This window comes from Oreochromis aureus, linkage group 13 (assembly GCF_013358895.1).
Source record: "Oreochromis aureus strain Israel breed Guangdong linkage group 13, ZZ_aureus, whole genome shotgun sequence".
In the NCBI taxonomy this organism is placed as follows: Eukaryota; Metazoa; Chordata; class Actinopteri; order Cichliformes; family Cichlidae; genus Oreochromis; species Oreochromis aureus.
In genome coordinates this window covers 14,919,947-14,935,337 of record NC_052954.1, presented here as the reverse complement: position 1 = coordinate 14,935,337, position 15,391 = coordinate 14,919,947, and the positions used below count along the sequence as shown (strand labels likewise).

The following is a 15,391-nucleotide window of genomic DNA, read 5'->3' as shown; positions in this document are numbered from 1 at the left end:
GAGAGAGAGAGAGAGAGAGAGAGAGAGAGAGAGAGAGAGAGAAGTGGCTGATAAGGCTGTGAGGAGGATCCATACATCAAAAGTCTCGGGTTATTAGATAAAAGACAGCAGCATAAACAATTTCAGCAACTAAATGCTTTAGCTTTAAGATCACAAGACATTACTAATAGTAAAAGGCAACTCCATCACCAGGTCAACCAATACTATGAGAAACCATTTGTACACAAAACCTGCAGTGCAGCTGAAAGACTTTAAAAGCTAAAAAGAAAAATAAATTATTACCATTATGTATATCAAACTTGGTATGTTTGACAAAACAAAGATAACAATTTAGTCCCATTTCATATGTCAAATCATTTTATAAGTCAGTCTGTTGTGTCTTAATAACCACAAACTCTATTAAGCCGCAGAGCTGGTAAGTTTTGGAAGTCATCCCATTGTATAACTGCTTAATTACCAAGCAGATGAACTGAATGTTGCTCCAATGAACACATGAAGTAACACTGACCACTTGTCTACTCACCGTGTAAATGATCACTGCCAACATGCCAATCAAGGTCAAGGAGCTGATGGAGAAAGACAGGGCAGGAAGACCATCTGTAGAAGGAAAATCAGGTAAGCAATTAGAGATCTGCCATTAACCTCTGAAGGACACATCAATGGACTCTTAACATGTACAAACTCAAGATCACAATTTCTGCTCTTTTAATTTTTTTAGTAATGTTTTTCAGGCAGCTGTTCGTTGAGTCCTGCTATTAGTTGAAATGTTAAAATTGTTCAAATCCTATTGCAGTGAATGTATTAAATACCACAAACTGTTAACATTTGCTCCAGTTGTCTACAGGGAGGTCTTTAAAGTATCCACAGTGATTGTAAGACAGTGAAAACTGATATTGGGACTAGATTCGAGGCTCTCCACTGTGAAAATAAAGTCCATTTACCTTTCACAGAAAGTGCAACTCTAAATAAATTTTTCTAGATAATGTATGGTTTTACTTGAAAGTATATATTACAAACAGTGGAAAGATAGTAGTAAGGTGAGTACAGAAAATTAATGACAAACAAATACAGTACTGTGAAGAAGTATTTTCCCCCTTACTTATTTCTTGTTTTTTGTTTAAATGACAATTTTATTAAGGGAAAAAAGCTATGCAAAGTAATCGCCCCTGTTTTTAACTAAAAGCTAAAGCTAAAGCTGAGCTCACTTTCCTTAGCCACACACAGGACTGTTTACTGCTAGACCTGAAACAGAACCTGTCTGATAAAGTGAAGTGGGCTAAAAGAACGATAAAAGAAAGTTAAAGAAAAGCAACACATCTTGCAATGATCTAAAGAAACTCAGTAACACATGAAAAACAAAGTCAGTGATATATAGCAGTCTGGAAACCTTGTTGAAGGCTTTGGGACATCAGTGAATCACAGAGAGAGCTATTATTCACAAAAGGAGAAAACTCAGTGGTGAATTTTCCCAGGAATGGTCGGCCTACCAAAATTACTTCAAGAACGCATCAATGACTCATCCAGGAGGTCACAAAAGAACCCAGAACAACACCTTAAGAACTAAAGGTTTAACTTACTTCAGTTAAGGTCAGAGTTCATGATTCAAAGATAAGAAAGAGACTAAGACAAAAAAGACATCCATGGGAGAGTTCCCAAGCAAAAACGTCATCTCACACATAAAAAATATCTCCCAAGACTTTCGGGAGAATATTCTGTGCACTGATGAGACGAAAGCTAAACCTTTAGAAAGGTTTGCATCCCGTTACATCGAGCATAAACTAAAACAGCTATTTCTTGAAAAGAACATCATAAAAACAGTCAAACATGGTGGTAGCGATCTGGGACTGCTTAGCCGCTTCAGGAGCTGGACGACTTGGCGCAATTCATGGAACCATGAATTGGGCTCTCTACCAGAGAATCCCGAAAGAGAATGTCAGGCCATCAGTTTGTGCCAAAAGCACTTGGATTATGCATCAACACAATGATTCAAAACACACCTGCAAATCCACCTCTGAATGCAACAAAAAAAAGGTTTTTGAGTGGCCCAGTCAAAGAGTGAAGTGAAATCAGATTGATTCAAACTGGCATGACCTTAAACAGGCCGTCCATGCTTGAAAACACTCCCGAATTAACATATTTCTGTAAAGAAATGTGGGCCAAAACTCCTCCACAGTGATGTGAAAAACTAATTGGTACTTATTGCAAATGCTTGATTGCAGTTATTGCTGGGTGGCAAAACCAGTTTCTAGTTTATGAAAAGAAAATATTTGTTGGGGGAGGTAGGTTTGGACAGCTTTTTTCCCCCTTAAAAAATAAAATCATAATTAATTTTTTTACATTTATTTTAGTTATCTTGGTCCAACATTAAAATCTGTTTGATAATAAAAAAAAATACAAGTGGGACAAATATGCAAAAAAACCAAAAAAGAAAAAAAAAAAGGAAAATACCTTTTCACAGAACTGCAAGATTTGGTGGTTTTGGTGTGAGCCTGAAGGGCTACAGCTTAAAAATCAGGATATATTAGTATCTGCTGCTTGTACTACTCATTAATTTTTTTGTAAGCACCCCATACCCACAGATCAACAATAAAGGTTGTATCATTGAATGGGGATAATGCGTGTTGGTATTCAGGTAATCTTGGGATTTAGTATGTTATTTTAAGGAACAGAATTTCTTTTTCCAGAGATACACCTATTCAACATTTTTGTCATCACTGCCATTTAATACATTGATCATAGCCAATGTTTTAACAGCTGGGTCTCTCAATTCTGATGTGTGGTTGAGCTGATGTGTGTCACCTTTGATTGAGCCAGAAAGGGGACCACCCATAAGGCAAGGGCAACAGTAGGTGTCACACCAGCTGTCAGAGTTAGAGTTAGAAGACAGGGATTGATGAAGAGACTGATTGCCACACTCCCCTGTCAGGATCCCACCTGTCATAGTGCTCCAAGTAAAAAGCTACACATTTGTCCCTCTGTAGATATCCCGCATTTTCTCAGCAGCAGCCTCATAATGCCCAGCCCACCTGTCAACACGGGCATAGGTGGCTCTGCTTGCCTTTCTCCTTGACAGTGGAATTTGAATGGGAATTTTAAGTCAGTATTCAGGGCATGTATAATTTGTGCTGTTTATATCATTTATCACTTTCCTTTATAGGCATCTCACAAGCAGCAGGACAAAGAAGAGGAAAATAGAGATAAATTATATACCTGCTCCCTATTGTATTGTATGTAAAAGGAAAACTTTGAAGTCTGACAGCTGGGCTTAACATTAACATGTGAATACGTGTTTTCGACTCCCGAGTGTTTCATCGCGAATTTGCTGCCTTTGTTTAGTGGTGAGCTTGGTAAAATAGACAATAGCATCATGTTCTGCATAGAGAACATTCTGTTCATGAACTCCACACAAAGCAAAGGATACATGTTTGCTGCCAGTCTTCTTGGTTTCTTGAGCAGATTTTCCGGGGCTTAAACATAGGGAATATTGTCTTTTATCATTGGTGCTTCCACATCTGGACAGCTTCGATTCCAAGAGAAACGGAATGCGGCAGCTCTTATCTCAACCCCATATATATATAGCCCTACAGGCCTGTGTTCATGCATGAGACTTATAAAGAAAGGTGTTTATTAAGGAACTCCTTTAGCCCTAGCACCCTACTTCTGTCGAGTGACTGAGTAATTAAAAGCAACTAGCAACTAGTCATCTATTCAAAGGAAGGGACTTTTTAATAACCACATACTGCGAGACAACAGATGTTTTCTGCTAATAGAGGGAAAAAAAATAACAAAAAAATCAGCATCAGTACTAGGGATGCAACGATACCAATTTTTTCAAACCGATCCGATACCGATACTTGGATCTGAGTACTTGCCGATACCGAGTACAAAAACCGATACTTCTACCACACACAAGTTAAACTTAACCAGTAGTAAAGAAAGCGACCCCAGACAACTCTTTAACACAAAGCGAAAGCGTTTACTGAACGTAAGGGCAGAGACAAATACTGTACAACACATCCCTTTTTAAACTCAAATGATATTCCAATTCCTTAACCAAATGAAATACACTGTATAAATGACATAATTCCCTTTCAAATTATATTAAACAACCCAACTTATGTTATCACCTTTTGGTAAGTGACTCACTAATATACACTCCAAAACACGTTATATAAATCCACTAAACATACAATATTCACACATGGGCCCCACACACACTCACATTCACACTTGTTGCAGGCCTGTTTGTTGCTCACGCCGGACGATGGAGAAAATCCTCTTCTCCCCAGTAAGAGCACAAAAGTCTGACTTACAGTTCAGCTGATCGGTAGGTCGCCGTTCACCAGTCCCACACTAAATCCACTCCCTGCGGACCCGATGCTGTCTCTGCTACAGCGCGTTAGCGAGTCACTGTCCAGCTCTCCGACAGTCCATAGCGGCTGCCTCCGAGGCGCAGCCAAGCAGTCCGGGCTAGCCTGTAGCCTCGGCGGTCGTAGCTGGAAACACAGCACGGTGGTGCGACCATTGAAACAAAAAGTCACTTCACCCACACTCTGTTGTGAAGCTCTCACACGGTCAGCTTTCTAGCCACACACTCTTTTGTGCTGGTTAACCTCAGTAAAACTAGCCGAGTCTCTCACTTTGGTTCAGCTAACCTCGTGCATCTCCCCATGCAAGGTCCCGTTTTAGGCTACCTTCACCGGCCTCCAGAAAATTAGAACTCTGAAAAATATTTTAACTCCCTTCAGAGTTACATACCATAAAATAATACTTTTACGATTAACGTAACAGTTTGATTGCTCTAATTACCTGTATTTACCTTGCGACATATTACAGGGCAAATTATATTCAGGGTAGAGTTACATCACATAACATCAACTGTGAACACCTTATGTTACCGTGGCGTTTAAGTCCATGGGAATTATGAGTATCGGTTCATGGTATCGGTTAACTTTTACGAGTACGAGTACGCACACATTTTACAGTATCGGCACCGATACCCGATACCAGTATCGGTATCGGTGCATCCCTAATCAGTACACCTTTAAAGAGTTTTTTAGAGAGTTAACCACATGTGCATCACATTTTTGTCATGGATAAACAAATGCTTAACCCAAAGGATTTGAGTGAAATTAAGGATCTTCAAGTGATGCTTTACAGCATCTACTTCCAGGGGCAGCACTTAAGTTTATAATTTCTTTTCTTAATGCTGAAGAAAGGAAAAAGTCAAGATAAGTTAAGTGTTAGGAATATTGTTCAAGTACTCATAGTAGTTAAAACTGGACTACTGCCCACTGCACTCTCCCCCTTGAGACATGGCCAAAAATACACGACGGTACTGTATGGTCTTGAATACCAACACGAGAGCTAGTGATCTGGAGAACATTAAGGCATCACTTGAGCACTGTAACAAATGTAATGCTGGAACTATTGAAGAGGTAGTGACTTTAATGCACAGTTGTTGCAAAGCAGTCAGGAGGGTTATGTGGTAAAAGTGCCTTTTCTTTACACAATTAACCTCCCATCTGGAAAGAGAAGAGATGGGGAATTACAAAAGGGATCATCCTCACATTTCCTCAGCAGCAGAGCAATTTCCCCCTGTGCCAAAGGAGGAAGGTTATAGAGAGCATGTAGGGGTCCACTATTATGCAGAGAGGCAGATGGTTCAACTTCCTCCTTGATCCCCAGATGGCAAGAGGCCAAAAGAACTATTAGGAGTCCACATTTGCCAGTGTTTAGCATGAGCATATTCTCAGCCTTTGTTCCATTCAACAAGTGAAAATGCCCAAATAGGGAGTTTTTACAGTGTTGTTAGGCATCAACACAAGATATTTTCTTTATAAAGTAATTTCTTATCACATTTTATATGACTGTTCAGGTAGAAAGTGACTGGAAAAGCTTGCTACATAACATTATTGAGTATTTAGGGCAGTATTGCAATCTGTTTTCAAAGCTTGACTTCTGCTGTCGATCTTGGCACTTTCTATGACAAATACAAAGACTGATTTAAGAGTGATTACTAGACAGCCTGTCTGTAAATCACAAATGAAAGCTGAAATATATATTAACACTAGGAGAGCTAAGGGGGTCGTTTTGTAACTTAACTCATATTTCTTGACTTTTTCCTAAAATGGGTTTATTCATCTTATGGTGAATTTTCAGTTGTGTGGAATAAAAAGAAAAATTACAACCATTTATACCTATAGCCACTGAGGACATCATTTTTACCTAAAAGAAATTAATGTAAATGCTGTACACTCAACCAGTCTGGCTGCCAAGCAACACATTTGCTATTAACCAATAACTATATAGGTCACTATAGTTAGATAAAAGAGGAATAATCATTGTAGTGCTAAATAAGTTGCAGATGGGATATTGAGCCAGGGTGGAGCAGAGCAGAGTCCCGGACGGTTTGCTGACTGTGCAGAGCAGCAGGGATGTGATGTTAATGAGATGATAAACAGTCACTGTTCTACTTTTACAACAATTCATTTATTAAAATGTGCTTCTTATCTTTTGTGGGCAACTGTGAATTAACTTTTAAAATGAAGGCAATGGTCGGCTCAATTGGCTCCACAACTTTTCCACAATTTTGTTCTCCTACAATAAATAAAGTATTTAGATGTGACAGATATTGTGGTGTTTGTTCTTGTTCATTAGTGGATTCTGTACCACTATTGCTGTTGTTGCTTGACAGAGCCTGGCAGTTCTAGAGGGTTTGTGGTACAAGTTGTTACAATTTTACATTACTTTACATGGGTGAGGGTTTTTTCCTAAGTTTCTGAAGGTTCCAGTGAGGCAAATGTGGAGAGGGCATATTAACAATTTCAGTCCGTTTTTGACATCTCGTCTTTGACATGTTCTAGTTCCACTTAACTTTCAATGGTGCACTTTAAATTAACCACATTTCTAGTGTATTAATTTAAAAACTAATTTGAGACTTTCAAACCTTCCACATAATTTTCTAGCCATCCAAGACATGACTACCTGCTCATATCCTCCCTCTCCAAAGTGGAGAGGGTTATGCATTGTATTAAAGTGTTTAGTCATGGTTATAATGGTAGTCCAAAACCCTGTGTTACATAGACAGAAAAGCTGTACTGGACAGTACTGTGATCAGTGATCAGGTTATATGAGTTATCTGAGACTTCCTCTCAGACCGTGTACAGAGAGTTAGAGTGGGGCCTCATCTTTCCTCACCCCTCAGCCTCTCCACAAGACTGTGTACTGAGTCCCCTACTGTACACTCTGTACACACATGACTGTGTTAGTACCCACCCAGACAACGCAGTCATCAAGTTTGCAGATGATACCACCGTGGTGGGGCTCATCTCTGGGGGAGATGAGACGGCGTACAGAGCTGAAGTTCAGAGGCTGTCAGACTGGTGTGTAGATAACAACCTGGACCTCAATACCACCAAGACAAAAGAACTGGTAGTTGACTTCAGAAGGAGGAAGTCCGAGCTGCAGCCTGTCAGCATCAACGGGGAGTGTGTAGAAAGGGTCTCCAGTTTCAAGTTTCTGAGTGTGCACATAGACTCCAATGGAGCTCTAACATCTCTGCGGTTTTAAAGAAGGCCCAACAGCGTCTCCACTTTCTGAGAATCCTCAGTAAAATGGACCTGAAGAAGGAGCTGCTGACCGTCTTCTACCGCTGCTCCATTGAAAGTGTGCTGACATATTGCATCGGCGTGTGGTTCTCCAGCTGCACCACAGCACACAGAAAGGCACTCCAGAGTGTCATCAATATGGCCCAAAAAATCATTGGACATCCTCTTCCCTCCCTGAAGGACCTGTACAGCACTCGCTGTCTCAAGAGGGCACGCAGCATCCTACGGGACTGCACACACCCAGGACACCGGGTGTTTAAGCTGCTGCCGTCTGGCAGGAGGTTCAGGCTGCTGAGGTCCCGAACAAATAGACTCAAGGACAGCTTTTACAACAGGGCAACAGCCCTAATCAATGCAAATAGCTGACCTGACTGGCTACCTACCTGGACTTTTTGGGGGGGAGGTAACAACGGTAAAAACAGTAACAATAATAATATTTATATTTATAACAAGGTGCAATAATAATTAATGTGCAATAATAACAGTGTGCAATACAAATACACTTATTCTTCTTTTTTATTACTAAGTTATTATACTGTGTTGTTTTGTTTGTGTTGCGTTGTGATGTGTCGTATCGTGTCGTGTTGTGTTATATGTAGTGCCGACGTAGGACAGTTTTCCAATTTCATTGTACTACTGTACTATGTATGACTTTGCACTGATAATAAAGAGTTATCTTATCTTATCTTATCTTATATGTAAAACTGACACTATAATAACTTGATAATAGGATGACAGTAGAAATAAGGAAATTCTACAGGATGAGGTGGAGTGAATGAAGTAGTTTCACTTTCAAGTGATAAAGAGAAAAAATATGATAAGTCATGGGAACAACTGCTATAAAACAAGACATAAATTAGACATAAGTGTAGGCGTTTTTCTAAAGAATGGGTACTTACGACTACTCCCAAGTTCCTCAAAAAGGTATTGTACTTTCTCCCACTGAGTAGAATTCTGACCAGGTGGGGCGGCGAGTGGAACAAACGCTCTGTAAGAATAAAAAAATAATAATTTTTAAGACAGATAAAATTAATGTGGTTTCTTCTAGGCTATCTTTGTTCTCATCACAGAGAGAGAGATTCACAGAGATTCATATTAACAGCACATTAAACTGCTCTTTTAAATGAAGGAAAGTACATGAATAATAATAAGGTTTCCAAAAAATAAAGTTTCCAAAAAGTTGAGATATTAATCAAATCATTTAAAAATTAAGTAAACCTTGCATTTAATTAAAAACAGTACAAAAACAACACGTAAAAATGATTAAACTTGCGCATTAATAGTTTCTGGAAAAACATTATTTGCTTACCTCGGCATAAACCACAACTGTTAAACTGTATGTAACTGACCTACTGTATTCTCCTTACTTTCACAGTAAACTGCTGAGCTACCAGTTCAGTCAGGTCAGCAATTTCTAAGTGTTCTTAAATTAAGACCCATGGAGCTACTCAGACAGATACAGACATACACTGGTGCGAGCCAGTAATTATGGCCTATGTTTACACATGTGACTATGAAACTGACTTGGATAACATAGCTGAGGAGGAATATATTATGGCAATGGATAATAATCACTGAAACTACTGTTACTGCAAAAGAATTCTTACAAGTCAGCAGTAAGCATATAGCTCAAATGATTAACACCTGATTATTCAAAATGAAGCTATTTGCAATTTTTCAAAAAAGCTCCTCAGTTTTGTCGTTTTGAGAAAAACAGCTGCCACACAGACATTAACAAGCACCACTCTCCTCTCTCTGATAGTCTTTTTATAATGTACATTTTGAGTAATGTCAGCAACACGTTTCCCAACCGGGTGATTGGCAGAGATTACTTGTATTTTTTTAGTTAAAGAGATATACAACACTGCAAATAAAAACCTGAAATAGGACAGAAACTACTCAGTTCAGAAAAAAGAGACAAGGGTTACCCCCAGCAGGCAACCAAGGCAGAAAGAGTTTAAGCAAATTAGACTGAGGGTTCTGTGTCCATTTTATTTTATTGTTTCCACTTTAAAATTATTTTAGCAAACTCAAGACCAATCTAACCAAAAAATCCCAAACTAAGTCCAAAGTATCCAGACCCAAGGTTTCCAAAGATTTTTTCTGATGTTATATGCATTTCCTCTAGGATTCATACTTGCACTTTATCTTTTTAATGTGAATTCCTTTGGCCATCATATGTCTCACTTTTGCTTTTAGAAAAAGAAAATAAAAAGCACCCGTTAGCTTACTCAACTCTTCATAACTGTGTCTACATAAAGGTTTTTATAACTTCACTCTTATATCCATCAGATGAGAAATGTTTGGTAGAGTTGGTCATGCTTTGGTCTATTTATCGACATTAATTTCCAAACTTCTGTGTGTTGTGGTTCACTCTTTCTGGAGAAGTAACCTTGCTTTACTTGTTGCAGAATTCAGAAGCCATCATCTTTGATCACCAATGTAACAGTCTCTCTTTGCCACTTAAAATGTATTTTGAAATTTTTAGTGCACATCTTCTATGTAGTTCCAAAAAATAAGTTTGACATAGTGTCTTACTTAGAAAAACCTAGCTTCTCTATAACTCTGACAAAGCTTGACTTCAGTTCCTCCGATTTCAAATAAAGAAAAAATGGGCCTTTTTCTTTGAAGGCAACTTAACCATGAAGCTGACAGCCAGTCTTTGTGAAAAAAAAAGAAAAAAGAAAAAAACTGTTAATATTATTTACATTACTACAAAAAATAAGTTTAGAAAAACTGAAAGCATTACATAACTGGTAGTCAGATTTTAAGAAGCATAGATAAATAAGTAGAAATCCTGCAGCGAACAATCAGGAGCCATTTAAGGAGTCAGTCACCTTGCCAGGTTTAAAGACAACAAAAGCCTTGTAACATCAAGCAAAGACCTACTGAGTGAACACTGCCCAAACAGGGCTATTATGTCTGTTGGTATCAGAGAAGCAGTCTGAGATTAAAGCTATCATGTTGCTGAAAATCAAAGCACCTAAGCAACAATTGCCAGAACAAAGCAGCAATAGTTCCAGTTTATTGGGCAAAGGAGGGGGAAATTGCTTCTCTCTATAAAAACATCCTGACATCCAAACTTTCAGCTGTAACAAAGTATAGTCATGTGTCCTTTTTTTTCTCCCAGCCAGGTAAGCCTTCTCTCAGTGCACCATTTAATGGTTGAGAGAGCGCATTTAATTGTGTAGGTTGAACTTCAGGTGTGTTGCTGTCACAGTTGCAAAGGAAATCTATTATGTTGTGTTGGTGTTGCTAAACACAACCGGTTTTAAATCTGCACATAAACAGAGCATGGCTGAAAATGTGTAAATTCTGAATTTCTAAGAAAGATCACATATTCTATTTAAATGTACTCTGCATACTCAGAACATTCAAAGAATCTAGTTAGCACTCATACACAAAAACAAAACACTTATTTAGAGAAAGGTATATAGCTTTGTCTCCTGAATGGCTTATCATGGCCAGACAAATGGTCCTGTAGCTGTTTGAAGGGATCGTCTTCTCATTAACTCAACACAATGATGTATCCACACCCGAGTACCTGCCGTGTACCAAAGCAGAAGAAGCCAACCATGTCTCCTACTCACCCAATTAAAAGAAGCGCCACGCAGACAATGACGAATCCAATTGTGTACTTCAGAGCATTTTTCACTTGCTGTAATGAAAAAAAAAATTAAACTGGTCAATCATAGCCATGAAGTGAACTATTATTATTCATTGTGAGTGAGGGAAGGGGTCATATTCCATTCAGTTAAGGACTATAGAGAGTGAGAACTATACAGAGCCAGTGTAGATCCTGTTTGACCTGGCAGAGATAAACTGTCACTCCTGGTGCTTTTCAAGGCTTTTAAAGTAACAATACAAAGGACCATCCAATCTGTGAGAGAAAGTGCCTCTGTCAGCTCAAAATTGACACATGCATGGGAGAAACAGCACTATGAGATAGCTGCTGTTTGGTGCTCGTGAAATTACTAAATGGTAAAATCCCTCACTAAAGCATCTTCTAAAGTCTCACTGAATTAATGCAGTGGTTCAGTAAATTGGGGTGACTATTTTCATTACCACAATGAAACACGTGTTGGATAAAATTAGTGAAACATCTGTTGGGTAACTTTTCTTCATGTGTTATGACTTTTTAAGTGGCAATGCCTTGCAGACTGAAATGCTACCTAAAAACTGAGAGCAGGTGAGCTAATGGTAGCAAACATTAAGCACAAGAAAGCCTGTTTTATCTAAAAAAAAAAAAAATCCTGACTGGTCTTTCCTTTCAGAGGAAAACTACATTTAACATCAGTCAGATATTTGGAGTAAATATCATGGAGTAATTGATTTTTTTTAATCAAATCTAACCTGTCTTTTTTCTGGCTAGTGTTAGTTATTACCTGTTAACAAAAATGAACTCAAAAACTCCTAGTTTGAAGTTGGTAATTGTAGCTAATTTGAGTTACCAACTAACTAGTGTCTTTAACTTATGGATACATTTGGAAATGCGAGTTGGCTAGCCTCCTGAATTGCTTTACCAGCCAATGTTGATTTTAGCCATCAGTAAATTACATACATGCCACAAAGCAAAACTGCATAAATAACACTTGTTTTCTATGGCAACAGTTTACTGGGACTCATAGCAGTATATAAAGTAGTACAATGTCTTACTGTTGTAGTCCACGCAAGTTTGCACACAGTGTGTTAGCTTAAGTTGCATATAAACTTGAGTTCAATAAAAAAGCAAGCGATGGTGCTTTATTGGACATGGATGGTTTAAAACCAGGTTACAGAGAGCTCACTTAAGTTTGTGCCTGCATTGCCAGTGCCTTAAAAGCATGCTGATTGTATTTGCTACCTAACAGAACATTTGATGTCTTTATTTTTAAGTCTTTTAATGTACAGAGTACATAGTCTAACTGTCAACAACCATTACAACCTTTTACATTCAGCAAATATGTGCACCTTGTTCCTTCTGTGATCATGCTGTGTGTGTGCCTTGTGACAGATTAGAAAACATTGCTCTACAGCACCACAAGTAGTCAAACAATCAACACTCTATCTGCAATTACTTGCAAATGATTTTCAAGCTTATACATTTTGGTCACAAGCAGCATAGCAATATAAAAGTAAGTTATTAGGAGAGAATTATAAATGATCCAATTATTTTTTTTAAATTCTACATGAAATAATATTAAAGGAAAAACTACTTAAGAAACAACCTATTTTGCTGATAAAATCCACTTTAACATGGGTGCTTTGGGAAGGTTTGTGTGATTTTCAAAGAAATAAAAATAAAAGATGAAGTGGTGCAAGTTGCCTTGAACTGGCTACAATATTCAAATGAAATTATTTTAGGATATGCACCACATCTCAGCAGTTTACAGAGCTGTGTGTAGCAAAAGAAAGGTGCATACTTACTGAGCATTTGTTCACATTGTTGTCGTCCCTTTCTTCATAGTAGAAGTAAACAAAGGGGATCCACAGGAAGACACAGATTAGTATGATGGAGTAAAGAGCTGTTTGGAAAAAGGAGAAATGAATTCAAGAATTAAAAATCACAAATTTTGAGATTTACACTGCCAAAAGTGAACATCACAGACTGTCAAACCTGCTCTATCATGACACAGCAGTACAGTGCATTAAAAAAAAAGGTATTGTGCTGACTTTACATTAACATGTTAAAGGTCATGTGAAGTACACATATGAAAATATATGTTGACCCTAAGGACATGTGCATTATTTTTTTTTAACCCTATTCAGGATATTAAGGTACCACAGTATAACAAATTATATAGAAACCCCAAAAGTTTTATTTCTAATACTCCCAAAAATACAGCAGCTTTTCTTTCTATTAAACTGGTATGGACATAATGTACTAGGTGCGCATTGTAATCTGGTGCCACCAGCATTTAAGTTTCTACTGCTGCAACAGGTGGCTGAGAAAGGTGTAACCTGCAACTGAAAAATAAACATGTATATCACAAATGCTATGAAGAAATAACCAAAACAAATAAATAAATAAATAAGCCTTATTCAGAAAGGTGGAAAGACAGAAAGAGGGAGTGAAAGAGATCACATAAGCAAATGTGGTGATGGACAAACTCCAGAACAAACATTTGATGTTCAAACTGGCTTAAAAAGAAATGAACTTTATGTCCAGGTATATAAAGACTAGGCCAAGCAAAATAAATGCATAAATAATAACAACAATATTTCATATAAAAATAATGAGGCCATACCACAATGAAAATCTGAATTAGCATACTGAAAAAAAATATGGCTTTCACCTTTTGAGGTAGTGCTTTTAATGCTTAGGTATTTTTAACTGCTTATCTTTATAACATATTTGGCCACAGGGTCAAAATTTAAGGAACAATGTTTCTAGTTTCTTTTTCCTTTTCTTTCCAGTAACTTGTAGTGTGGGACAGGCTTACACTTCTTAAGCTGTGTTAACCAGCGAGCAATATTTAAACACTGTCTTAACTATGGTTGTTAAAACCAAACTACTGCACGCATGTGCGATCTGTATGCAGACAGTTCATCTGCAGGAAAAACAAACGGTTATGCAAGATAAAAGCAGATCATAATGTGAGCGGAAAAACATCAGATCTCAGCATCTCATCTGCAACGGAAGAAAAATTTGCTAGTGTGCACCATGTTTGTTGACAAGTCAGGCATCCACTTTTTATTGATTTGCATATGGAGACTGGATTCAATGCAAGCACAATCAAGATAATGAGAACTGATTTTAATACAAGATGTAAATGGAATAAAATGTATAGAACAGATATCAGTAATCAGTATCCAAATAATGTTTTCTCATACAAATCATATGTCTATGTGTAAATGGGGTCATTAACAACTGTCAGCTAGTAAACCTGTATCATTAGTATCCTTTAAACAGCCTGAACATGTAAGGAACTGTTGTTTACACACTTTGAGCGTGTTAAACTCAGTAATCTATGAACGGTGCTCTTTCTGCTCAGAATATGATCCAGAACACTAAACAATTGATTCAATTAAAGGAGGAACATGTTCTCCCTTGGTTGTTGCTGTGATTATTAGACTGAGTACCTTTTACAAAGCAGATAATAACAATTTCCGCTTGAATGTTGACCAGACTAATATAAGAAAACGCTATCAGCTTGAGAAAAAATGCTTTATTCACTAGAGCTCGTGACCTTCTACATGAGGTACCCTGTCCTTAGAGAAAGGGCCTTGATATTCTCTGATCCAAGCCTTTTTGTTTGTTTCTTCCTATATACCTTTTCTGAGAGAAAAGACCAACACTCAAATGCATTAGGAATTCATAAAGGGGAGGGTGAGGCAAAAAACACTTAAACAGAGAGATGCTATTCTAAGCTGGCGGCTTTTTTTTTTCTGCAGCAAATGGACGTCGATGCAGACAGACCAGATAACCCCAAAATAACTCATAGAAAAGCATGTCGCAACAGTGTGCTCAGCAGCATGGTTACCATTTCCCAGTACCACCTTGAGGTGATAATGTGAATCATTAGCACAAGGTGCAACAAAAAAGAAATGTGCTAGAATAAACAGCTTACCAAGACCGTATCCACTGTACTTTCCCGTGAAAACAGCCCCTTTAATACTGGGGATGATTTTTATGAATTAAACTTCAATTTAAAGTCCTCAAAATAAAACAAAATAATAAAAAAGGCAACATTTGAAACCTTTAATGGATTTGAGGTTCAGGTATATGAAAGACAACTAAATAAATGCCCTAAGCAATACCCCGGACCTCAGAATGAGAAACTACACAACTGTAAATGTGA

At 37.8% G+C, this 15,391-nt stretch overlaps 1 protein-coding gene across 1 annotated transcript in view; it reads right to left on the bottom strand.

Annotated features, from left to right (window-relative positions):
• lmbrd1 (LMBR1 domain containing 1) overlaps nt 1–15,391 on the bottom strand; it is a 52,356-nt gene that overhangs the window by 26,332 nt on the left and 10,633 nt on the right. Inside the window, exons 4-7 of the mRNA XM_031742934.2 lie at nt 13,017–13,114; nt 11,201–11,268; nt 8,510–8,598; nt 524–597 (exon numbers count right to left, since the gene is read on the bottom strand). Of these exons, the coding sequence (XP_031598794.1) occupies nt 524–597; nt 8,510–8,598; nt 11,201–11,268; nt 13,017–13,114 (329 nt within the window). The remainder of the gene's footprint in view (nt 1–523; nt 598–8,509; nt 8,599–11,200; nt 11,269–13,016; nt 13,115–15,391) is intronic.